The sequence below is a fragment of the Pogoniulus pusillus genome, chromosome 30 (genome assembly GCF_015220805.1).
Source record: "Pogoniulus pusillus isolate bPogPus1 chromosome 30, bPogPus1.pri, whole genome shotgun sequence".
Lineage (NCBI taxonomy): Eukaryota > Metazoa > Chordata > Aves > Piciformes > Lybiidae > Pogoniulus > Pogoniulus pusillus.
Window position 1 is genome coordinate 13,626,821 of NC_087293.1, and position 25,805 is coordinate 13,652,625.

At 45.4% G+C, this 25,805-nt stretch overlaps 1 protein-coding gene across 3 annotated transcripts in view; it reads left to right on the forward strand.

The window, feature by feature from the left end:
* Positions 1 to 258: 258 nt before the first annotated feature.
* GCN1 (GCN1 activator of EIF2AK4) overlaps positions 259 to 25,805 on the forward strand; it is a 44,786-nt gene continuing 19,239 nt past the window's right edge. For 2 of the 3 annotated variants that reach the window (XM_064168956.1, XM_064168957.1), the window contains exons 1-32: positions 259 to 316; positions 2,701 to 2,803; positions 3,417 to 3,480; positions 4,051 to 4,182; positions 5,283 to 5,391; positions 6,086 to 6,184; positions 6,267 to 6,401; positions 6,881 to 6,949; positions 7,035 to 7,143; positions 7,999 to 8,073; positions 8,352 to 8,480; positions 8,695 to 8,745; positions 9,130 to 9,228; positions 9,480 to 9,653; positions 11,104 to 11,256; positions 12,001 to 12,093; positions 13,493 to 13,568; positions 13,742 to 13,901; positions 15,239 to 15,428; positions 15,534 to 15,658; positions 15,974 to 16,152; positions 16,321 to 16,414; positions 17,142 to 17,255; positions 17,443 to 17,641; positions 18,179 to 18,334; positions 21,167 to 21,348; positions 21,594 to 21,674; positions 22,672 to 22,815; positions 23,499 to 23,626; positions 23,812 to 24,001; positions 24,409 to 24,479; positions 25,238 to 25,403. In XM_064168956.1, the coding sequence (XP_064025026.1) occupies positions 299 to 316; positions 2,701 to 2,803; positions 3,417 to 3,480; positions 4,051 to 4,182; positions 5,283 to 5,391; positions 6,086 to 6,184; positions 6,267 to 6,401; positions 6,881 to 6,949; positions 7,035 to 7,143; positions 7,999 to 8,073; positions 8,352 to 8,480; positions 8,695 to 8,745; positions 9,130 to 9,228; positions 9,480 to 9,653; positions 11,104 to 11,256; positions 12,001 to 12,093; positions 13,493 to 13,568; positions 13,742 to 13,901; positions 15,239 to 15,428; positions 15,534 to 15,658; positions 15,974 to 16,152; positions 16,321 to 16,414; positions 17,142 to 17,255; positions 17,443 to 17,641; positions 18,179 to 18,334; positions 21,167 to 21,348; positions 21,594 to 21,674; positions 22,672 to 22,815; positions 23,499 to 23,626; positions 23,812 to 24,001; positions 24,409 to 24,479; positions 25,238 to 25,403 (3,867 nt within the window). In that variant the 5' untranslated portion in view covers positions 259 to 298. The other variant, XM_064168958.1, reaches the window with a different exon arrangement.

Consider the following 25,805-nt stretch of genomic DNA (forward strand, 5'->3'; position numbering starts at 1 on the left):
TCCCTGGGGCTTGGGCACAGTGTAATCTGAGGAGCGCTCCTGCTTGGTTCTCGGGGCCTGCTGTGCTCTGCAGCCACGCCAGCTAAGCCCTTCCTGGGCTCGGCAGACGCCTGGGCTGGCGCTGGGCAGGGCCGCGGCTTGTCTGGGCAACGGAGCTGCCCTTGCCCGGCGCTCGGGGGTTCCGCGGTGCTGGGCCGGGCCGGGCGGCGGCGCCGTCGCCATGGAGCTGAGCCGGGCCCGGCCGCCCACGCGCGGCCCCACCGGAAGCCGCTGGCGCTTCCGGGTCACAGGCGGCGCCATGGCGGCCGACACGCAGGTGAGTGCGGGACGGGCCCGCGGCGCGGCGGTCGCGGCCTGGTTACGGTGCTGAGGGGTGGCCGCTGGAGGCCGCGCCCGCTTCTGCTCCCGCTCTGCTGTGCTCCCTCGGCCTGCCCGCGGCGTCCGGCCCCGCGCCCGCGGCTGCTGGGGGACGTGGCAGCCGGGGCGGGAAGGCCGCGTCGGCTGTGGCCGCTGGAGCCGCCTGTGAGGAGGCCGCAGCGGCGCCGAGCTGCAGCCCGCGGGGCAAGGGAAGGGTGTCCTGCTGCCGTTCTCCTTTCGTCGGGGGCGCGGTCGAGGAGCCCGGTCTGAGCCGTCGCTCTCAGAGAGGCTGCCCGCGGCGGCGGCTGCTGTGCTCGGGAGTGTGCCGCCCGGTCTGGAAGTGAGTTCCCAAGAAGTAGCTGGCACAGGCCGCGTCCTCCCCATCTGTGCCCCGTCTGCGGCTGCCGCACTCGGCGGGATGGCGCCTCTGCCCCGGGCCCCTAATGCCGCAGCGGGGAGCCACGGCTGCCGGGAGCACCTGGGCGAGTCCGAGCGCTGGCCCAGCGCAGCAGCCCAGAGCCTGTCCTGCCTGGGTATAACCGCTCCTGGATGCTGGAGATCGCCTGTTAGACCCTGCTGAGCTCTTTGCTGCAGCTTGGTGCTTATTTCCGAGGCAAATCCAGCCCGATGCGAATCAGATCCTCACTAGTACAAATCCTTTTCGTTCTCTGTGTTCGTTTGCAGCAGCACTGCCAATGTTCTGCCTTTAACGCACTTTACAGACAAATCCTAATAAAAAGAAAAAGCCAATGGGGGAAGCCTGCCCCAGCAGCTCTGCTGTGGAGACTTGAGAGTAATAGTTGTGCCGTTTGTGTGAGGTGCCGAGCTGCTAGGGGACAATTTATGTTCTTCCTTTCTAGACTGCTGGGATAGTCCTAAAGCATTCTTCAAGTCTGTACATCTCCCTGCTCGTGATTAAGCAGCATGAGTAAATGCAGCTTGGTTTCAGTTTGCATATGGTGAACTCATGTAATTGAAAGGTTTGAAAGGAGATGAGCTCTCTAAGGGTGGCTTGTTCTGTCAGTTCTGATGGTAACTGCCTTGGTTCAGTCTGTATCTCACCGTTCAGAGGTGCAGCCCTGATTGCAGCCTGTTTTCAAGGAGGGCTCAGGGTATGAGATGGTCACAGGGTGTGGACAGCTTCTCTACGTACCAGGTAACTAGTGTCAGCAAAAAGGCTTCACTGAAAGCAGCTGTTGAGGAGGATGAAGGCAGTTGCCATTTCTCCACTGCCAAGTTTCTTCTGTTTCTAGGAAAAGACTTATTTTTGTGGCAAAACCGGTGGGTTTTTGCTTGGAGAAGAAAGGAACCATTTTGATACGTTTCTAAATGTGATGGTTATTTAGATACAAAGCTGCTCAGTTTAAGAGCTGAATTTTAAAAGCTTTCCCTGGAGAGCTGTGTTTTGGCTTGTATAAATACAGGAAAACCATGAGCATAGCCCCAGCTGAGCTGTTTAACTCACACGAAGGCTTTCATGCACAAAGCCTGCAAAACTTGGAAGTTCATGGAAATGGTTTCAGTGGTTCTAGGAGCTGCTTGCACAGAACTTCAACGTCTTTCCAGACAACGTATTGTGCTGCCTTCATACCACTTCAAGTCCATGCAGGAGTTAAACTGTGAGCACTCTCAGTCCCTTGTACTGGCAGATCCAGGCACACAGTAGCGCAGGCATGGAGAAAACCTTTAGTTGTGTGATGTGATTTTTCCTCTTGCTGGAGTGACCTGGGGCGCTGCTGATAGCATGTGAGAGGAGTTTGTTAGCGAAGTGTAGCCTTTTGTGATCTGGCAAGTCCAGTTTGCAAAGTCCCTGCAACGTGCTTGTTAATTTTGGGAAGGACTAAAGGTGAGTGGTTCCTTCTCTTGCTGCACCTGAGGACAATTTCACAGCTGTGGGCAGGCTGGAGCCAGCGTGGGCGGGTGGGTGGTTACACTCAGAACTGGGTAATCTGCAGTTACAGGTCCCCCAGAGAAGATGTGTGGACTATAGGAAACGACACTGAAAAGCACTTTTGCCTTCTCGAGGTACTTCTTTTTAGGCTTGTAAAGGTCCTGCACCCCTCACTCTGGCTTACTTTTAGAGAAGCAACTGCGTTGTGCAGAGCCTGAGTGCTGTGACAGTGACAGATTAACGACCAGAACCATTGTCCTTGAGTAGAAGGCTTCTGAATTTCATCGCGTGTGGTGCACAGTGACCCTTTCCCCAGCAGATAAGGCTGTGGATGCTCACGTTTGGTCACTAAGAGGTGATACGGCAGCAGCTGGCATGCTTTGGTGGCCCTGGTTTCGTGTGCTGTGTTGCTGTGAGTGCGGTCTGATGGGTTTTCCTCTGTGCGCTTTTAGATTTCTGATACACTGAAGCGATTCGCAGTAAAAGTAACTACAGCCAGTGTGAAGGAACGGAGAGAGATCCTCAGTGAGCTGGGAAAATGCATTTCTGGGAAAGGTAAAGGCTCTGGGCCACAGTTCTGATTGCCAGGGTGGAGTGGAATGTTAGCATGCTTTGTTTCAAAGGTCGTGTGAGACTTGAGGGGTAGTTTTTTTAGGGAGGGGGCTGGTGGTGTTGGGAGTCTGTACTTTATTCCAGCATGGGCTCTGTAGGTAGCACAGAAATCCACTTATTAATGTGTGTATTTTACCTAATAAGCAACTGTAGCATCATGTGGATTGCTTTTTCATTGGTGCATCATTTGCCTGTTTCACTCCTAGTTCTTCCTCTATATTTTTTATGGATGCATGATTTCTATACATGCATATATAAGTAGAGAGAGGGGAAAGACAGAAGATTTCTGATAGTTTCAATAGAACAGTTGGAGCAAATAAAAATACCCTTTATTTCTCTCTGTTTCTGAAAGTGACTGTGGAGCAGGAGGTGTTTTGCCATTATTTTTAAAAACAGACATCAAATCTGTAAAAAAAGAACTTTTACTGTGATCCTTGTGAGAAATATCAGAGACGTGAGCTAATTTCACACTGATTTCAGTTGTGAAGTGAACTGTGTTAAAGATGAAAAGCTCATCAATTTACAGAGGAGTATTTTGAATTCGATTCTGCTGCAGATCTTCCAGAGGGTGCAGTGAAAGGCCTTTGCAAACTCTTCTGCCTTACTCTGCATCGATACCGGTGAGTAGAGCAATGTGGGAAGCCTGCATGGTGTGGTCTGTCAGTGTTTGTGTATTTGTTAGTTAAGCTGGCCTGGGGCACCAAGAAGTGTTAGCATGCAGTGTCCCATAGGTGCCTGAAAAATGCAAACAAGGTAAATTTGACATCAAAAAGTTTTACACCTCTTGCCTTGTGTTCCACCTTTAATTTTGTAATTAAAACTCACATCCTGTGGTTCAGTTTGCAAGAGTGAATGGCCCTGTCCTTGTGAAGCGTGGCTAAGGTATCTCCTAAACACCTTTAAATACTTCTAGATTGGATTAAATCGTGGCATGTTGCAGAAAGGCTGTTCAGAGCCTCTCATTGCTTATGTAATGGCCTGGAGGGCCTCAGTGTAACTTCTGTCAGTTGAGGAAGGGAATGGAAGCTTCTGCCAGAAAATTCTTCACTTACTGGAACAGCAAGGATAGAATAACTGCAGGCTCAACTGTTGAAATGTGAAAGCAGAGCCCTTTGTGTGACACAAGGATAGTAATATGTGTAATGCTGGCATGATTTATGACATTCACCAGGATCTGTTTTTCACCCTAGTGATGCAGCATCCCGCAGAGCCCTGCAGCTGGCGCTTCAGCAGCTTGCAGAATCCCAGCCAGATGCAACAGCAAAAAACCTGCTGCAGTCACTTCAGTCTTCGGGGATTGGTGGCAAGGCTGGAGTTCCCAGGTGCGGGGTGACTTGCTTTGCATGGAAGCAGTTCTGAGTAGCTGGTAGTTGCTTTTGTGATCAGAATGCTGCTGCTGCTTGTCAGAGGTGTTAAACGCATTAAGAGACAAAGCTGTTAATGACCGTTCAGATGTTGCTTTCTTGCCTCTTTTATGTTTTCTCTGAAAGTGGGACTGCTTGTAGATTGGTTCTGAGTTACAGTTTTTGGTTAGGAAAGAGAATTTCTTTGTCCATTTGGTGTTCAACTGGTGGGACTCAAGGCCTTACTGTAGATGGGAAGCTGAAGTTTGAAGCTGAGTTGAGATACACACTGCTGCCCTGTTGTGATAGCATCTGGGAACAACAGTAGTTCCAAAAGGTGACTTAAGGTACTGCTCAGATGACAGAGACCACAGAGTACTGTCCTGCAGTGCCTCCGTGGCTGAGCAGAAGTGCAGCTTTTAGAAGAATATCTGATCTTGGCTTAAAAGCTTGCAGTGATACTTACCCTTCAGTCACAGTGGCTATCCTTGTGCACAGGACACTTCCTACATTCTTTCATTTTGAGTCAGAGATCAAGATAGGATGAGAGTCTTCAGGAAGCTCTGGGGTGGGATCTGATACCTGAAGTGGAGGGAGGAGGTGAGAGTTGGCAGAAACCAAAACTGTGTAGTGTGCCAGGGCAGAATGTAAGCTGAGAAACGATTTGGCAGTTTAAGCCTGGGAAGCTCTGACAGTAAAGATGAGCAGCAGATGAGAAATCTTGAGTCACTTTTTGTGCACTCTCAGTTGGCAAAGTATAGAGCTCTCATTTCTGTAATGCCGCTGAGAAGATCCAAAAATGATCTTTCTTCTGCTGAGGGTTTTCATTCCCAGCATACAAGATTTAGCCTCTTTTGTGCCATTCACTTCACAGTGTTAAGCAGGAGCTGGAACACACAGATTCTGAGGGGTTATTGCCTTTAAGTGCTAAGGCTTTCGCTGAGTTTTTCAGTGCTGAAATGACCTCACTTACAAGGTGGTACTCTGACTTGGGTGAAGATGTGTCTGTTATGGACCAGTAGGTGTAACTTACATACTGGGAACTGTAGGCTGACCTCCTTCTCCTGCTTGTACAACAGTAAGAGCAGTGGATCTGCAGCTCTGCTGGCTCTCTCCTGGACATGCCTGCTTGTACGCACAGTCTTTCCAACACCTGACAAGAGACAGGGAGAAACGTGGAAGAAACTGGTAGGTTCCTTTTGGTTTGCAGAAATATCCCTTTGGAGATACAGACTTAAGTTATCTCCAGTGTCTTTTAAGATGCTGAAACACTGCAAATATGATTGCAGCTGATAAGGTCATGTTAAAATCCAGGTTTACATGACAGTCTTTTTTGCTCTCTGGTGAATGTTGATCTCTCCCATTCCGCAGGAGAAGGCAGGAGGTGTATAAAGCATGAGAGTGGGGCTGTCTTGCTTCTGTGCAGAGTTGCTCTGTGTACCATGGTGGATACCAGTTCTAGGCTTGGTGTGCCAGTGGTTCCTCCATGGACTGCAGCATGGCATGTGTTTCCCTTGAAGTAATTGCATGAGATGTTGTGTCAAACAGCAGCAAATAGCTTTTTGCTTTCTTTTTACCTACTTTAAGAACCTGAACCTGTGGCCATGCTCTTAGCAGCTTGGAACAGAGTTGGGACACATTTTAAGAAGAGATGTAACCTGATGTAAATGGCTGTTTTCAGAGTTTCCCCAACTGTTATGCATGGTTCTGCAAAGTGCTACATGTGAGATGAAAGCAATGACAGCTTGTTGGAAGAACTTACACGACCTAAGACTTCTTCCTAAGCAGATGCAGCTATCACTGGCATCTGACATATCTTGTTTGATACAAGCTCTCTGAGAAGCAGATGCATGTAGATTTTCTCAACTGTTTCTCATGACAGGTGGAGGTTCAGTGTTTGCTCCTTTTGGAAGTCCTGGGAGGTTCTCACAAGCAGGCAGTCAATGGGGCTGTGAAGAAACTGAACAGGCTGTGGAAAGAGGTGATGTGTGCCTTCAGTGATCTTATTCAGTAGCTGGTTTAGGTTCCATTGTGTTAATGTGTCTTGTTCTTTTTCTCTTCAGAACCAAGACCTGGTGGATCAGTACCTGTGTGTCATACTTGGTCTTGAACCAAACCAGAGTTACGCTGCAATGCTGGGACTTGTGGTGCAGTTTTGCACAGCCCAGAAGGAGGTCGATGTTGTTAAACGATACAAGGTGAGTCTGTCACCCTGCTGGGCTTTGGGTAGTAACTGTCATCACTTCTCATCATGGAGAAGGGGGCTGAACAGATGGCTTGGTGTCCTTTGCTTCTGGTTTTGTTATCTGTCAGTCCAGTAGTCAGCACTTCTGACTAAACCAGCTGGGATAGGTTCATAGAGGAGGTGCCAGATCTTCCTGCTGTGGCCTGTGTGTTTCTGGAGATGGCCAACACTGCAGCTTTCTGCCTTCTCCCCTGCTGTGGAAATGAAGGGCAGCAGTTAGACTTCTGTGCACTCTGAGTGTTGGCCTGAAGGGCAGAGCGGAGAGCACTGATCTCTGCTTGCCTGTCTCACATGAGAATGGAAGCAAGGCTGCTGCTTAGTGGATAGAGCTGACTTTCCAAAGGAGGAGGAGGTGGGGTGGCAAGCCTGGCTTCCCGGCGGTGTGTATGGGTTGTGATAGAGCTGTTAATTTGGTGTTTCTGTGTGTTCAAGAGTGCTCTTCTGGATTTCTACTTGAAGACCATCCTTATGAGCAAGACAAAGCCTCAGAAGCACGTGCTGGTGAGCCACACTGTTACAGAGCTGTTTTGCTTTTTGTCCTGCGTGCAGCATCTGCTGCTGCGCTGAGCACTGGTTGCCTTTGCAGGACAGCTGCTGCCCGCTGCTTCGCTACATGTCCCATGCTGAGTTCAAGGATCTGGTGCTGCCAACGCTGCAGAAGTCCCTGCTCCGGAGCCCGGAGAACGTCATCCAGAGTGAGTCTGTCACCTCTCTGCACTGCTGTCACAGAGCACGAGTGGCTGCTCTCAGAGGTCTGGAGTTGCTGGGGGAGGGCATCTCTCTGGGCTGTGCTTTTCACAGAATCACAGAGTTTCTTAGATTGGAAAAGACCTTCAGGCTCATCGAGTCCAATCGTTAGTTTCACACTGACAAGTCCTTGACTAAACCAAATCCCTCAGCACAACATCTCATCACTATGAATTGCTATGGTTGGAAAGGACCACCAGGATCATCCAGTCCCACCTTCGCCCCAGCATCCTTCATCACCAGACCATAGCCTCAAGCACCACATCCACTCTTCCTTTTAAATACCTCCAGGGATGGCGACTCCACCAGCACCCTGGGCAGCCCATTCCAGTGCCTGACCACCTGCTCAGTAAAGAACTTCCTCCAAACGTCCAACCTAAACTTGAGGCCATTTCATCTTGTTCTATCATTAGTAATCTGGGAGAAGAGACTAGCTACAGCCTCACTACAACCTCCTTTTAGGTAGTTGTAGAGGGCAATAAGGTCCTGTGGGTGCAGGCAGCGGGGTTGTTGGGCATTTAAGGGTTAGATTGTGGAGAAGCAGCTTTTGTGGTGTGATCCCAAGTATCTGGGTGTATGATAGGATAGCTGCTGTTTGCACTGAGGACAGAATTTCACAGCTGAGTGCTAAGAATAATCCTGAATTAATCTGTTCATTTGGCAGCAATTTCAGGTTTTTTTTTGCTTCCCACTCCTTGCTGACCCTGTCTGCTCTTGATGTGAACTGTGAGGCAGGGTGTATTAAAATGCTAAAACCAGTTACTTAACAAAATATAATATGCCATTATCTCTTCTGTCTTTAGCAATCTCTTGCTTGCTTGTATCTGTGAACCTGGATCTCAGCCAGTATGCTCTAGACATTGTGAAAGGACTGGCCAGTAAGTGCTCATAACTTCTGGAGGGAATGTTGAATGCAGAATAAAGCTTTCTTCAACTCTCTGGCTGTACCTATAACAGCTTGATTACTGCTGAAGAGCTAATTTTATGTGGGAAGGAGGATGATGTTGTAACTTGGAACTGGAGTTGTTCATGTGACAGTTCCAGAAGCTGAGCCAAGACATATGTAAAGATATGTCCTTATCTTGCTCTTTTTATTTGTTTGGGTTTTTCCTTTTTTTTGTCATGAGGAGCTCTTAGGTTGTGCATTATTTTCTAGGTCATCTGAAATCCAACAGTGTGCAGCTGATGGATGAGGCTGTTGTGGCATTAAAGAACTTGGCTCGACAGTGCAGTGATCCCTCAGCTGTGGAGTCACTGGGCAGACACCTTTTTGCCATCTTAGGGGGTGAGTAAATTGTAGGATAAGCAGTGGAGACAAAGGTTTGCCAGCTTCAAGGAGTTGTGTGTATTGTGTTTAGCTGTCTGTGTGGTAGGGGTGGCTCAGCCTGGATCAGGGATATGGATCAAGGATAATGAGGCAAACTTGTATTTGTTTCTGGATGTATCCCATAGCTTTTTCCTGTCTGTAAATCAGCTGTCACCCTGTTTCTCGTTGGCAGGCTCAGAAGGGAAGCTGACAGTTGTTGCTCAGAAGATGAGTGTCCTTTCAGGTGAGGCTCCTAGAAGAAAGCTGCTTCTCTAGTGGAAGAAATTCAGTAGAAGTCTGAATGAAAGGGATCTGAACTTAATCCTTTATAGTTCTCTGCCTGTCCTTCCAAATTGGCTGTGCTTGGCTGATAGAGGCTGCTGGATACCATGTGCTGATTTGTGGCTTTCTATCAGAAGGAAATTCTTGGCTGGTAGGCTAGAATGTTTTATGCAGGGGCAGTGATGACTGTCTCCTGAGTGGAGATGAAGACAGAGGTCCTGCAGTGTTGATGCATGTTGCATTTGACATCCAAGGGTTGAAATGGGAAGGGCGATTTTTGATGGGTTTAAGGCTTTGCAGAAGTGCTGGTCATTTGGGGGCTAATGAGAGAGTTCTGTCCTTTCAGGGATCGGCAGCCTTAGTCACCATGTGGTCTCTGGATCCTCTAGCCAAGCTCTGTCTGGAACTGTGGCTGAGCTCTTCATCCCTTTTCTGCAACAAGAAGGTGAGCCCTCATGCCGTTGTTCTGGGTTTCCTCACCTGCACTTGTCTTGAGCAGGGTTTTCATGTGGCCTGTTATTCAGGATAAATCTGGATTCTTGCCCTGTTTTGATGAGCAGCCCTGTGGAGACAGTGCTTTGTGTCTGAAGCACAGGCATTCTTCTGCCTCCTCCTGACATTGTTAACCTGCTTCCTGTTTTCTTGTCCAGTGTTTTGTGCTGTTGCTGTACTGACATGAGCTCTGTTGCTTCCTAGTCCACGAAGGCACATTGGTCCATGCAGTCTCTGTCCTGGCTCTTTGGTGTGTTCGGTTCACCACGGAAGTTCCCAAGAAGCTGGTAGAATGGCTAAAGAAAGCCTTCAGCCTTAAAACCTCTACTTCAGCTGTGAGACATGCCTACCTGCAGTGCATGCTAGCCTCCTTCAAAGGTAAAACTGTGCAACTCTTAATAACTCTCTTGACTGTGTGGCTTAAGAGATCAACCTTGATAGCTCCTGATATGGGTAGGTAGCTGTGTGGATCAAGAAAGATTTTGTAAGGCAGTATCTGTTCACTGACCTTTATATTTCTCTTAAACACTCTTTTACCTTCAAGTTCATGAAGATGGTTTGTCCCCTGGTACAACTACTATCACTGCCCATCCTGCTGTCTTTCATGTAGCCCTGAAGTGATTTTTGATTGATTTATTTTTGTCTTGCACTTAAAATGGTAAGGTTTCTAGGTCAGGGGGCAGACATTTGTTTTATATAGCACCAGCACACTGAGATCCTGGTCTGTGGCTTTGGCTCTTGGAAGCTTTAAAAAATACAGACACAAAAAAGTACTGTGTTTGGAGTGAAGATCTTAAGAAATTCTAATTTTTTGGTGATCCTTTTGAGATTTGCATCTGTTGGTCCTATCCCCTTTGGCTTTGGTCATCAGTCTAATGCCTGTATGTGAGATCTCCTTCTCTAGTTGGTGCAGTGTGGATCAAAAGCTGGTATGCACTTGCTTAAGAGATCAGTAGCTGAATGTACTGCAGAGGTAAAAGGGGTTAAGCCAATACCTTCTCAGTATGCTTAAAAACAAAAATGTAGTCCCACATATTTCTGTAGGAGCTCCAAGGACTTTCTGTGCTATCATCACAAGACGCCAGTCCTTTCAGAGTCATCAGTATGGCAAACCTGAAGTTGCCCATGCTGGCTGCAGGCAGCAGGGTGTTACTTGTGTGATGTGTGCAGCTGTGCAGAGGATCAAGGTTTAACATGTGTACATTCTAAAATAATTTGCTTACCACTGGAAGAATGACTGGAATAGCTTTGACCCACCCAGTGAAGCATCCAACTGGGACATGAAGGAGATAGACATTCTAATTCTTATGAATTTATGATTAAAACAATACCTGTGAATATTTAAGGTAGAAAATCACAAGGGCTCTTGTTTCTTTTTCCACTCTGGTGTGTGAGATGCTGCTTGTGAACACCTAGCTCTCTTTCTGTGGTAGTAAGGGTCACAGATCAGTGGGGTTACTTGGCTTGTGAATGTTTAAGTTGAAACATGATCATACTTGCCAGGTATTTAATTTCCCTCTCTTAAGAAAACATAATCTTTGAAGCCAGACTTCCTGTGATTTAAACCAGTTCCTTTACTGTAACTGAATTATTGTTTTCTTTTGTGTCCCCTTGTCTGTGAGGGAAGGCCTAAAGTGGGTATCATCTAGCTTTTTGCAGTTGAAGTTCAGTGATAGCAGTGATTGGCAGATACTCTGGGAGATTCAGAGTCTCTCTATTGTGTGTCTGGTTCTTTTCCTTGTCTTATGACAACAGAGGGACCATTGATTGTGGAGTGAAGTGTGAAGCAGTGTTTTGTTTTGTAACTGGGCTCTCTCTGTCTCCTCAGGTGACACCTTATTACAGGGGATGGACTTGCTGCCAATGCTGATCCAGACAGTAGAAAAAGCAGCATCCCAAAGTACTCAGGTTCCCATGGTAACTGAAGGTGTTGCTGCAGCTTTGCTGATCTGCAGGATGTCAGTAATTGAGGGACAAACTGGTAAGGTTATAGAACATCTGGCAGAATTCAATACAAACAGGTTCTGAGGATTGACATTTTTCATGTGCCTGAGATACTGCTCCTTGATCTGTGTATTGTCCTGCAGAGTCGTTACTTTTCTGTGAGTCAGGGGTTTATTCCCATCTCTCTCAGTGATGGCCATGAAGAATTCTTGCTCTGCTGTAGCTTTGCAAATTTCAGTTTCCATTCACTTAGGGCAACGTTCTTCTTTATTCTGACAGAAGACATTCACCCAGACCTTACATACTACGACTTGAGGCACCACTAGTATTAGTTGCTTGGTATTTGGGTAGTATTTTTACAGGTCATCTCTGCAAAACAGGAGGCCTGGAATTCTAACTTCCATTAGAGAATAGTGGAAGAGCTATCTAAGCTGATACAGCTGCCAGGATATAAAAGCCAGGTGTGTTCTATCTGTCAGAAGCAGCTCACCACTTTTCTCCTTGCCTTCAGTTGTTTTAGGAAGGTTTATCCTGTGGAATATGAAGGTGAAACAGAGTTCGCATTTCACGAGTCTGTTTCACAAGTCTGGTTTTGTCAGCAGGTATTTTCTGGGCATGCTTGTTCTTCTGCAAGAGGGAGATAAGAGGCTTTAAAACTGAAGGCAGAGCTGGAAGTAACAAGTGATTTCAGGAGGCAGGATTCTGTTGTATTTTATGTACATTGATGAGTTCTGATTGATTTTGAAACATCCTTGACAGGCATCTTTTCTTTTCCTGTCAGAGTCTAAGCTGAGCGGTTTCTGGCAGCTGATTCTGGATGAGAAAAAGCAGATTTTTACATCTGAGAAGTTCCTGCAGTCTGCATCAGAGGAAGGTAAACTGTCTAGTTGCTGTTTAACTCTATTACTTAGTACTGATATTGCTGTTAGCCCTGTTCTGTGGTCCCTGGAGGATCTACTATCACATTAAAATGAGTGTGCTCTTTAAGAAGTACATCTGGACTTGGAGTTGAAGCTTGACAACGATTTCAGTTATTTCTTTATGAACATGAGTTGTCAAACATTTACAATTCCAAATCTGTATATCCTGTAAAAGTCTTTCCAAGATAAAATGCATCACTGTGATGTTCCAATTTGTAAGTAAATACTTGCAGCCAAACTGAAAGATGTGGAGAAAGCTAACATTAACATGGGAAACAGTAAAGTAAGGTTGGAGAAGAAAATGTGTCAGTAAGCATCTTAAGATATGTGGGGAAAGAGTAACAACATATAGGAAATCATTTGGGTTATAAATTAGTGTCTCTGTGCTCTGTTCTCTTGTATTTAGAGATTAATTGGGAAGAAAAAGTAATTAGTGGAATGTGCCCAACAGAAAACATTACTGACTACATTTTAAATTGGAAGTTTTGAAAATGAGTTCATGAATCGTTTCCCTGAAATGAATTCATTTATCTTTTGAGCAAAGCTTTGAAGAGGTGAAGCTTTCTAATTGGGAAGTAGCATCATCTCTCCTTCACTTCCTGCAGGCTCTGTTTTGTGAAGGCAGTGTGTGTATATTCTAGGCATTTTTCCTTCCTGACTCTCTAAATGTCCTGAAACAGGGTGATTTGGAAGATTTTATATTGCTGCCTTAGGATGTTAGATCTAAAAACCTAATGCTGAGAGTAAATACTGCTGTGCTTTGTTAGTGGTGGTTTAAGCAAACCCATCCAGTTGACATAGTTAACATCCCCAGACTATCTGATGCCTCGAATGTCAAAAGTCCCCTTGTCCTTTATGAGTTATAACCCCCCCCATGTTTCAGGGCTTTCTGCTCCTGCTCTTGTGATTCAACACTAACACACAAACCAAAAGGCTTAGTGACAGCTGAAGATGATATGAGATAAAATGCTAAGGCTGCTATTCAAATAGCATTATGCACTTGTGCATGAATTCAGGGCACAGGAATTAGCAGTTGATGCAGCAAGCATGGTGTTAATTGTTTGGTTTGCTCTGTTGATTTAGACAGAAAGAGGTCACACACAGTGGTCAGGAAAATTCTGCTGGGATCCAGCTAATAACATTTCTATGAAATCATGATCCTGTTTCCAGGCTTGGCAGATCTGAGCTGGATTTGTCTCTGGCTTCATTGAGAAGATTATGTAGAGGCTCAGTTTGGGTAGCTATTTTAATGTGTCCAACCTGCTGTTTGTGTACAGGTTAAAAAATAAAACCAAAAAAATCTGTTTCCTTAAGAAGTTTGATGCTATTTTCAGTCTCTCTCTTTCCCCTCAGCCATGTGCACAGTGCTGCAGCTGACAGAGCGCCTTCTGTTGGACCATGCACAGCGGCTGCCCGAGAGTAAAGTTCAGTACGTAGAACACACTCGCTGCCACTGCTCTGTGCCTGATCCCTGCATGTTAATGTGGGCAGTGGAGAGGGTGGGCTTGGGGCTGTGTGCAACATGTTGAGCTTTGTGCTTTTGTGTCCAGCTGGTTTGCAGTGCTGCTGCCCTTGCTGAACTGTTTGTTTCTCCCTTTCCAGACAGTACCACCGGGCCCTTGTTGCAGTACTGCTGAGTCGCACCTGGCATGTTAGGAGGCAGGCCCATCAAACAGTTAAGAAGCTCTTGTCCTCTCTGGGAGGGTACAAACTGGCCTATGGGCTCTTGGAAGAACTTAAAGTGGTTCTCAGTTCTCATAAGGTGAGTAGTCAAGAAACTTAGTCTCTGCTGAGTTGTTTGTGTACTGCCAACCACCTCCCTACCCTAGATTTGCTCTTTGTTTTGACATACAGCATCAGAGGGAGATGATTCAGTTCCGGGTGATCTGGAATGCCACTTGCATGTTACTGTAGCAGTGTCTGTGGTGTGTCTTGTCTTTCCACTATACACAAAAGACATAGCATTCACAGGATCACAGGCTGTTAGGGGTGGAAGGAACCCAAAGAGATCTTTGAGTCCAACCACCCTTCCATTGAGGACCACACAATCTAGCTCAGGCCACACAGGAACACATCCAGACAGGCCTTGAAAGTTTCCATAGAAGGAGACCCCACAACCTCTTTGGGGAGCCTGTTCCAGTGCTCTGTGACCCTTACAGTAAAGAAGGTCCCCCTTGTGTTAGCTGGAACCTCCTGTGCTGCAGATTATATTCATTCCTCCTTGTCCTATCCTAGGGAGCAAGTGAGTAGAGCCTGTCCCCACCCCTCCTGACCCCCTGGTCTCAGATATTTATAGACATTTATTAAATCTCCTCTCAGTCTTCTCTTCTCCAGACTAAAAAGTCCCAAATCCCTCAGCCTCTCCTCATCAGGCAGTGTTCCAGTCCCCTAATCATAGACCTCTGCTGGACTCTCTTGAGTCCATTCGAAATTATTTGGGAAGGAAGTTGTAGTTTTCCATGTCCTTCTATTACTTTGATCCAAATCTAATCCCTGCTGGAAAGCCAAGCTCTTAGATCTTTTCTTGGCATCCATAGTTCTTTGGCCCTGGCTTACAGCCTGCGCTGCTTGTGTAACACAAACATAATATAACTACTTCAGTAGCAATTATTATCAAAGAGAAAATGAGCAAAGGGAATGCTGAGAGCTGTGTTACTGGGTGTGTTAGAGCAGTGCCATATCAGGATGTCTAATAAATTATTACCCTAACTGGGTGCCAAGGCTGGAATTTTGTAAATAATCTTCCCTTGTCACAGTGTTATTGAAAAGATGCTGTCTAAAATTAGACTGCAGAAGTTAGCTTACTGTTGCCAGCCAGCTGGTTCACCCTTTTCCAAAGTCCTCTGCCAAAAGTGATTGGTTTGGTTTTATTTTAGCCAAGTCTATTGCAGTCCTCCATCCTTAGTCTTTCTGCCAGTGACAGCTCTGTGCTTTGTTTCTGCTGTCATCCTGTATCCCTTTTTTCCCTTTGAAAGATTTAGGTTGTTGGTACTGACAGAGGGAGCTGCTTGTTGGTATTCAGTATGGTGTTCCTGTGTGGTGGTGCTCAGGACTCAGGAAGGCTTGATGTGATGTGTTAATGACAAGTTGTCCACTCAGGTTCTGCCCCATGAGGTCCTGGTGATGGAGTCAGGAGAGCTGTCGGAGCTAGGCAAGGCATACATTCCTCCCCGCATCCTTCTTGAGGCACTCTGTGTCATCTCAAGTGTGGCAGGGCTTGATGTGGACTCCTTTGAGCCAGAAAAGCTGGCACTGGAGATGCTGCTGTTGAGCCATCATCCATCTCTAGGTAAGTGAAGGGGTTAAGACCAGCATGTGGCTTTTTATCTTACCTTTTTGGTTCATTGTATTAGCAGTCTGCTTTGTATTTATTATGCTTGTTTATTCTTGCCAGTGGCAGTGCAGCCAGGTCTTTGGCCAGCCCTCCTCATCAAGATGAAGATAGATCCCAAAGACTTCATTACCAAACACCTGAGTGACATATTACCCAGGATCACTGCCTACACTCCAGAGAACCAGGTGATAAACGTCTGCTTTCCTCGTGCTAAGGTTTGGGAGATACTTTGGAATAAGAGAGTTTTCCAGAGGGGTTAAGTAATAATTTGGGCTGTAAGGAAGGAGATCTGTCTAAAAAGTAGGTTCAGAGAGAATGTCTCTTGTGAAAAGAAACTGGGGTGTCAGGGGGAAAGGAGTGTGCATCAGCAGCCAAGCAGAACTTTAGGTAAGAGTCAAGAGCAAGGAATTAGGACGTGGGCTGCCTCAGCAGGACATACCTTTTGGAGACAATTCCAAGGAATACTGATACTGATGTTCTTTCCTGTGTTTTCTCGATAGTCATCCATGAATGCAGTGGGATCTCTGTCTCTGCTTTCACCTGGCAGAGTGCTCCCACAGCTCATCAGCACTATCACAGCATCAATGGAGAATCCAGCTCTGTGCCAGGTTACGCGAGAGGAATTTGCCATCATGAAGACACCAGAGGGAGAACTGTATGACAAATCTATTATACAGAGGTAGGACTTAATCATTTTATTCTCTGTGCACCTAGGGAGTGGTTGCTGCTGGCATCTAGCAGAGGACTGAGTGGGTTTGTCAGATGCTCTTTTTGGACAGCAGGAGTGTGATTTATGTGCTCTCAGTCCAGAGCTGTGCTGATTTTTTTGTCTGCTTTTCCCTCTCAGTGCTCAACAGGATAGTATGAAAAAGGCTAACATGAAGAGGGAGAACAAAGCTTATTCCTTCAAGGAACAAATCATAGAACTGGAGCTGAAGGAGGTGAGTTATGGGACTGTCACTGCTGTCTCATCTGGGTTTTTTCAATGGCTTCAGGTGTATCTACACTGTTGGGAAAGATTCCCTGAACTTTTTTGAATCCCTAAATATTGTCTTCTCTTACATCTGCGTCAGTTTTTCTTACACCTGTGTTTATATTCATTGTTGTGGTATTTGACTTGTGTGTGATTGTATTTACTGGTTGGCAGTACCTGTTTTTTCCCTTCACCTCTGGTCCAATGTATCTCATGTAACTCCTTGAGTAAGTGTTGTTAAATAGGTGCTTCCACCTCATCAACCACCAGCAGTCCTGTTCGATCTGGCCAGAGCAAGGGATGTAGGGAAGAATTTGGTGAAAGGAAGGGAACATATGAGGTTGAGTGGAGCATTCTTTCATTGAAGGTTGAGTTCTGTTTGCTCTGGGAAGGATGATGTGCCCAGCCACTGCAGAAAGAGCTGGACAAATCTTCCTAAAGACATCAAATAATTTGTGACTCATTTAATTGTGGGAGAAGCTGGTGTTATGCTGCCAGTGGGTCATTTAAGTCTCGTTTAACCTGCTGGTTTCTGGTATGTGTCTTCACCTCAGAGTGATAGCTTGGGAGAATATTTTGATACCATTTTAAAAGTAAATTGCATAAACCCCCTATATGTCCAACTTTCTTCTGCCTAATTGAGGGGATGTTGTTTGTGGCTTCCATTTAATAATGCCCATGGCTTTCTGCTGCAGGAAATAAAGAAGAAGAAAGGAATAAAAGATGAGGTGCAGCTGACTAGCAAGCAGAAGGAGCTGATGCATGCACAGCTAGAAAGGGAGTCTCAGATAAGAAAACGGCTGAAGGAGGTAATTTTGATGGTCTTTTCCATCAGCTCTACCATGACCCAAATCACTGTGATAAAAGGAAAGTGGAGCAGCATAGAGAATATCTGGCAATAATCTGTTTGTTTATTGAATTAAGAGTTAGATGTAACAACTTGATTTTCCCCCAACACAGTCTTCATGGCAGCCTTTTGAATTGTTTCTCTTGCAGCTTGATAATGAGTTGGAAACAGCCTTAGGACTGCTGGACACTGTCATAAAGAGAAAGCCTCCTGGTCTGACTCAGTACATCCCTGGGCTCATTGGTTCCTTCTTGCCACTTTTTCGATCACCTTTGGCGGCTCCAAGGGTTAAGGATCCTTTTCTTTCCTTAGCTTCCTGTGTCATGCCTGCTCGACTGAAAACCTTGGGTTAGTATTTGCAGTTGCTGTTTAGAATCACAGAGTTGTTTAGGTTGGAAAAGACCTTTAACATCATTGAGTCCAACCATTTGAGGGCAGAGCGCATTATTTTGATGTCAGGGTGGTGAAAATCCTTGCTTTTACAAGCTGTGGATGATGACAATGTACTACAGACAGCCAAGAGGAAAAAACACCCTGGAACAGTGCTCAGAAAGATGACTGCAGTGAACTAGAGATTCTGCTGCTGAATAGCACTGAGTCCAAAGACAAGGAGTTATCTACTCATTGTGACCACCTCTCAGTAGTGGTTGGTTGCAGTAGGCCTGTCTCCTCTGTGTGGAGGTTGGAGGCTGTAAATCAAATCTATGTGTGTGAAGAAAGCTGTCCCTTATAACCTCAGGGCTGTGCTTCCTTCTCTGTGCCTCTTGCAGCCAGGACTCTTACCCAGAGCTTTTGTGGCAATTCTTGGCTTTGTGTTTGCAGGGATTTTTCCTCTCAAACCTTTGGGCTTAGTCCTCTCATGGAATCTTTATTCTTTCATACCAGGTACTTTAGTGAGCCATGTGACCCTGCGCCTCATGAAGCCAGAATGTGAATTAGATGAATCCTGGTGTCAAGAGGAGCTGCCTACTGCTCTGAACAGAGTTGTTAGCCTGCTGCATGCCCATACCATTCCCGGCCGAACGGGCAAGGGAGAGCCAGGTAAAAAGCCCTGTAGAGCACTCTGACCTTCCCCACACCCCCCAGTAACTCTCTGAGCTGGGATGGTTTCTATCATGTTCTATAGGTGAGGCTTCACTTCTCTAAAAATAAACAAATTGAATTAATGTTCACAGATATGAAAACCTTTCAGGTTTTGTTTTTTTGCAGTGGTAGTAGTAGAAATGATGCAAGCACAGTAAGTGTAAAAATGAAATAACAGTATACTTTGTTCTTAAAATGCTTCATGCAGAAACAGTAGGACTCAAATTAAGGCTCGTCTTTGCTGGGGACAGTTCCTACCTTTCAACACCACTTAGCATAAGTGATTCAGTGAGACTAAGTAGAAGGGCAAAATAATTGCTTGTTATCTGTGCCTGTGGCCTCTGCTTGTTTGCTGTGTAGTGCTGCAGTTCATGAATATTTTATTCTGGCACAGTTGTAGAAGCAGTAGCTCTTTCCCATTTTGTAACAGGAAGGCAAGCACTAATATGGTCTGGATTGAAATGAACCTTTTTTCTTGAATAGATTGTTTTGTGGGGTTTTGTTTGGTGGTGTTTTCTTCTTTGATGAGTTTAGATCACTTCTAGACTCTGCTTCATGATGGGGAATGCAAGTACTTTAATGGCCACTTTGAAGACAACAGCACAGAAGAGGGAGGGGAGCATAAGTCTGCTGCCTTTGGAGGTTTAGTAGTGCTAGAAGTGGATCACTCAGGCTTTGGAGTTATTTGTCATCTAGCTCAGTCCAAAGCTGCTGTGGTTTCTATTTGTTTTAATTAAATGTAGGATTCCACTTGGTCCTTGCCCCAGTGGCTCAGTTCTGCTCTTACTGTGCTGTTGCCAGTCAGATCTGCAGTTGCGTGACTGTGGCACGCACAATCTTCACAGCTGAGTAGCTGCACTTGACCATGTTGAGCACCACTTCAGTGCTGAACATCTCACTGAAAATTCAGTGTATCCACTATGCAGTTTATTTCCACAGTAAGTGCAAATTCATTAACACTGGAATCCATTTTCAGTCATAGTTCCAGAAAGTAGTGTGAAGTGTTGTCAAGCCTCGTCCTTCAAGTGTTTAATTAAATGAGTATCTGATCTTTTCATTTCTGCAAGAGCAAGGAAGTAGGTTCCATAGCACATGGTTGGACAAGTCATGTTATATTCCCAAATGATTTTTCCTTATTTTCAGAGTTCTTTGGAGTGGAGTCTTGTCATATTATGTAGGAGAGGTTAGTTTCTTAGCTTGACATAAGACTTCAGAGAGACTATACCTCAGTATAATGTGGAGGGTAAGATTTAGCATTCACTGCTGAAATGCCAAGACCCATTTTAGAGTCTTTTTTTCTAGTGGTCAGTACCAGCTACTCTGTTAGTAGAATATTTATCTCCTCAGATGAAGCTTTCTTCTGCTGTTCATAGAGGGACAGTTGCTTAAGCCTAAAAACATCTTAAAAATCAACCCCCAAAAATGTAAATGTGAGCAGATACTGAGCAAAGAGAAAGAAAAATCCCACATCAGAAATGGAGGGGATTTTGCCTAAGCTGTTCATGTTAAGTAGTCAGGAGCTCACCATGTGTTTGATATTTAATATTTCTGCCTTGAACTACTTTTGCAGTATCCATGCCCTACATAAGCTGACTAATACTGCAGTATTGTATCTGCAGTGCTCTTCGCCTGCATCTTAGGAATTTAAGATCTGACATTTTCAGACAGCACAGGATGTAGAAATAGAAAGCAAATTCTTTTCTCTAGTCTAATGCTTGTGGTTTAGCTGGACTAACTGGAGGGACTGAAAGAAATGTTTGCTATGTCCTACAACAAGCATCTGTGAAAAGGAAGGATCAAAATCTTTAACAAGGGGAATCCCAGACCTTTAATTTTTTCAAGGTGGGAGGGGAGTTGAGACTTGCAAGCAGAATTAGAGGAACCTCATTCTCAAGACTCCAGATGAGGACTGGAATGACAGATCAGCTAGATGGCTGGAAAGTGTATAATGGGAATGGAGGTGGGAATTTGCCCTCTAGTTTAGGAGAAACGGTTTTTAGCAGTGAATTAGTTACATTGTGTCAGAGCCCTGTGTGGATCCTGCTGCTCAGAAGTAAAACTGACCATAATTTTTTGGTTTTTTTTATATTTTTGGTAATTTAATCTGAATTCTCAGAGTGTACACACAAACTTATTGCACTTTAAACAACAGCTTTTGTTTCAGCTTCGGTTGTGTGATGGGTTTGATTTTGTGTCCTGTTCCAGGATAGACAAACCCCAGTTTTGCCTGTCTCCTTTAATCTGCTGAATTGTTTAGATTTCATTTACTGTGTGTATTTTCACACCACTGAAGCACTGGAAGTAATCTGGAATCCCAGTGTGACTTTAATTAAAGGCAGCTCATTGGTGTAGCAAGCAAGAACAACATTAGATAGCATCATAGAGTTATTTAGATTGGAAAAGACCCTTAAGGTCATTGAGTCCAATCATTAGCACTGAAAAGCCAAATGTAACTGTTGTTGCTGTACTGTTGCTGCTAAATGAAGTGGCAAAGTGATGGAGGTTAAACAGTGATGTGTGCATTGCCTTGAACAGGCTGAGGACTGTCTGTGTGGACTAAGTCCAGACACACAGGAGACAGTGTCCTTTGATGTCCTGGGGCATAGAAATGCTTAGGGTCACTTAGCAAGTTGGTACATAAAATGGATATGGCCAGCTTCAGCTTCTGTGCTGCCAAGGTGTACATTTTTCACAATCAATACTTTAAAACAAAGACATTTTTAGAATTAGAACATTTGTGAATGTAACAAGGTCAGCTATGCTCAAAAGATTGTTTTTGCCTTTCTGCAGGTGCTGCCCCACTGTCAGCTCCAGCATTTTCCTTAGTCTTTCCTCTCTTAAAGACTGTTATAACTGAGACTCCCCAGGACAGTGAAGACAAGGAGGAGTTTCTGGTCAAGATTCTGCAGATCCTTACAGTCCATGCTCAGCTGAGATCATCAGCAAACAGCCAGGCTTTGCTGGTGGATGAGGTGAGACCTGTGGGGATCAGATGACCTCCTCCAGTGTGTTCAGATGAGGCATGAGATAAAATAGCTCATGTGTAAACTGGACACAGCTTAACTGTACGAGTTAATAGTGGAAGACTGTTCTCTGTCCCAGGCCTTGGTTACCTGTCCAGCCCTAGGTTTTGGTTGTGATGTTTATAAGGAATGTCATACACACAAGGTACTTAGGAGTCAGCAGGCATAAAGCTTTTTCTCCCCCAACCTTTCAGAATGGCCCAGAGTTGCTGCCCCGGAGGGACATGCTGGTTCTGCTGACACGGGTGATTGGAACAGGTTCTCCACGGCTACAGGTGAGTCCTTGGCTTTACAGGCAGGATTCTGCCCAGGTTTCATCAGCATCTAACTGAAGGAAATACTCTAACCTTCTTTAAGTCTCTGAGGCTGGTGGTTGATACATTACTGATTTTCTGCTATGCTTATGGTATCCATCTTGAGTTAAAATATTTGCATCTCTTTTCCTGAGGGTTTCATGCACCAAACATATTCTTCAGTTCTTCACAGGTGACATTTTAGTCTTTCTCTAAGGCCTTGCTCTGTCAAAGAAGTTTAGTAGTCACTCCCTGAGTGTTCTAAGGGATGAAATGGCAAAGGGTTGGACTGAACCTGTCAGTTCTTGGTTTGATCATGAACCCTTGTCACTGTTCTTTGAAAATTTGTTCTCTTGTGATAGCACTCAGCTCCCATCCTGCACTTTGGCCAGATGCTGTGATGATTTGGGCTCTTACCCGCCCCCCTCCCACTTTTGAATTTGCCCCAGCTAACTCAGAAGGGACTCCAGGAATATAAATGAAGCTATTTATTTTACAGCAGCAAATATACAAACAGCTATTTACAATATATACAGTTATATACAGAAATATACAAAGGATAAACAATACAGAAGCACAACTCCCCTTCCAGAAACCTGAGTTCCCAGGAGGGGCTCTCAAACCACCCCAACACCTCCCCTTGCCCTCTCAACCTTACCCCAGTTCTCAGAAAGAAGAGAGGTGCAGCCAAGAGGTTAGGGAGCGAGGTTAGTGGCAGCAAGGTTAATGAGATGCAGCTTCGTCAAAGCCCAGAAGCAAAGTGAGAGACAAAATAGAGAAATCTATCAAATGTTTACTTCTTCTTCCCAGAACTCTCAGCGAGACTGTGAGAGAAGTTGACATCACCATTGTTTTCCCTCTTCATAGCCTCTTATCTACTTTTTCTCACCAAAACATTCTAGCTTGCTTCAAACTAACACAGATGCCCAGCAGCAGAAGGCAGCAGTGCAATCTCTAATACCTTCTCATGACATTTTAGGTTTTGGCTTCCAATGCACTGACCACCCTGTGCACAAGCAGCAGTGGGGAGGATGGCTGTGCCTATGCAGAGCAGGAGGAGATTGATGTGTTGCTTCAGGCCCTGCAGTCTCCATGCATGAACGTTCGAGATGCAGCTCTCAGGGTAGGTGGGAAGCATTCAGGGGAAGTGAATATTCTCTAGCACTGATGAAGAGGAGCTTCAGCCAGTTTTTGGGCAGTGCCTGCAGGAGGAGGCAGTAGTATCGAACATTAATGTTCTAAGTGATGCTCTTTGTGCTGGATTTATCTTGCAGAAAGGAATACTCTGGGTCTATCCCTGTCTTTGTTTTATTAAAACAGGTGTAATCATTAACACTTAACACCCTCTATTTATGGTTCCAAAGAGCCTAGTCTTAGAAAAGTTGTCCAAAAATTGCTATTCTCAGTGTGTTTGGAAGGCTTCAGACTGAGTCACTAGTTGGAAAACAAAAAGAAAGAAACACCAAAGATGCTTTTTGTCACACATTTTTGTCACACATTTCAGCTTGGCACACCTGAATTGGCTCTTAGATGTTCAGAAGAGGAAAAGTCTGTAGTCATCAGAGCACAACCCAGTGCCCAGCTGGCTCTCTGCAGTCTGCCTGTGGAGCTCTGTTCCTGAGTTTCACCTTCTCACATATTAGCAACAGGGAGTTCTTGATCTGCACAGGCAGTGTGCTGCACAAGCAGACGTGGGTTTTGGCACTTCCAACTACCAGAAGCTTGACTTGTCAAAGGTTTTAAGTGTCTTAAATATCTGTTTCTAAATTCAGATCCTTGCACTGATTCTCCTGTAAACTTATCCAGGGACTTATGGAATTACAAATGGTCCTACCAACCCCAGACAGTGATGAAAAGAATGGACTGAATCTGCTGCGTCGCCTTTGGGTAGTCAGGTTTGATGTGGAAGATGAGATCCAGAAGCTGGCAGAGAGGTAAGAGTTCTTCCTGGATGATTGGATTGTGGGAGGACCTCTCTTCTATTCACTTATGGAGGTCCCAGAGCAGAGGTTTAGCCTCTTGCAGGTGGAGGGCAGCTTTTGTCCTCTTGACATTTATGTCAAGCAGTGGCTTCTCCTGCTGAAAGTGATCATCTGTCACCTCCTTGTGCGTGCTGCAGGTTGTGGGAGTCCATGGGTCTGGAGCTGCAGCCTGACCTCTGTTCTCTGCTGATCAAAGATGTCATCTACCACGAGGAGGCAGTGCGACAAGCAGGTGCTGAAGCCCTTTCCAGAGCTGTAGCTCAGTATCGGAGCCAAGCGGCAGAGGTCATGAATAAACTTACCGAGATTTACCAGGAGAAGCTCTATGTGAGTCCTCTTGTCTGCAGGGGCTGGCAGCCACAAGCTTCTGCTGTGTTTGGTATCTCCTATCAAATACTTTCCTTTTTGTCTGTCATGAGGATGTGCATGAAGCCTGCTGTTGCTGTGTTTGCTTATCACAGACTTTCCTGTCTTGAGCCTGGAGTTATCAGCCAGTAATGGCACTGCTGCACAGGTGGAAGATGTGCTGTAGGTCATGTGGGAGGACTGGGGCAGAGCAGGGGCTGGGCAGTCTTCTTGAGCCCACTCTAGCTCTCTGCTTGTTTTTCATTCCTCTGTTGGTGGTTTCATACCTCTGTGCAGTGTTCTAAAATGGCCTTGCAGGTGTGGCTGGCAGTATTCTCTGCATGTGTCCTTGGAAAAGGCATTCTGATGAAACCAATTTCTTCTTCCAGAGGCCACCTCCAGTTTTAGATGCTTTGGGACGAGTGATATCTGAATCGCCCCCTGACCAGTGGGAAGCAAGGTACAGTCATCTTCAGACTGCTCTCATCACTTCCTGTGCATCCAGATGAGATGTTCCAGGTTTTTTATTTGGAAGTTCAGGCAGTGGAGAAGGAAGGGAATATTAAAGGAACAAAATAGATGGTGTTGTATTCACTTGCTGGTGAATGCTTCTTTCTGGTAGGGAGTATTTGTGCCCTGCAGCAGGCTCTCGGTTCCATCAAAATATTGGGTGCAGTCTTCTCTCAGTCATGATAAGAACAGAGTTGTTCCCTCTCAGGCTGTCTTATCTGAGACTCTCTTCCCACCTCTGTACAGGCAATTGATTGTTTCAAGGGCAGCAGTGTGAGCCTTAATGAACTGGACACATTCCAGTTTGGCTAATTACTGTCTTCTTGTATGCCCTGTACAGGTTCAATTGGAGATCAGAGATCATCTTGTTCATTACCTGTGTTAAGCTGATCTCTTCTTTAGTGCTGATGTACCTTGGTGTAAAGCTGCTGTATTTCAGCCTTTGTTGACATCTGCCTTTGTTGGCCCAAGCATCTGTAGTGCTTAATTGGGATCAAAGTCATTGTAAGGCTGAAGCATTGTTGTCCTTGTGGGAACCTGCATCATGGGGCTAAGTCACAAAATGCAGAGAGTTTGGACACTGAAGCTCTTTGGTTTTGTAGTGCTTCTCTCGCTCAGTTTCTGTAATGTTCCACTGATAGACGTGGTTGTGACCTCTGGCAAATTCTAGCTAAAGTCTGTAAGCTCACAAGCTTGCTGTCCTTACAGGTGTGGCATTGCTCTGGCCCTCAATAAGCTCTCCCAGCATCTGGACAGCTCGCAGGTGAAGCCACTCTTCCAGTTTTTTGTTCCGGATGCCCTGAACGATCGCAGTCCTGAAGTCAGGAAGTGCATGCTGGACGCAGCTCTTTCAACACTCAACACTCATGGCAAAGTAAGTCTGAATGCTTTTGTCTGGCTTTGGAAAAGAGTGAGATGAAAGTCTCAGCTCTGTGTTGGAGCTCATAGATTTTTATTTATTTATATTTCCTTGGAGGTTACTGTTAGTTGTAACACTTGAATACCTTTGTGTGGCTTTGGAGTAGGTCTGTTAGTGACCAGTATTGTCCAAGACTGTGATTTTTTTTTTCCCTGTTATTGCAACAAGAAAGTAATAGCACTGGATTAACTGCAGTTAAAGTGGTATAAAACTAGAGTAATGGAAGTAAAACCAGACCACAGGTCTTTTAATCCTGGGAAGGTGAGATTTCCATGCCTCATGCAAAGTACAGCATGAAAGCTTGCTGATCACTGGCTTAAACTAGAAACAACTGAAGTTATTCAGGGAATCGAGGAC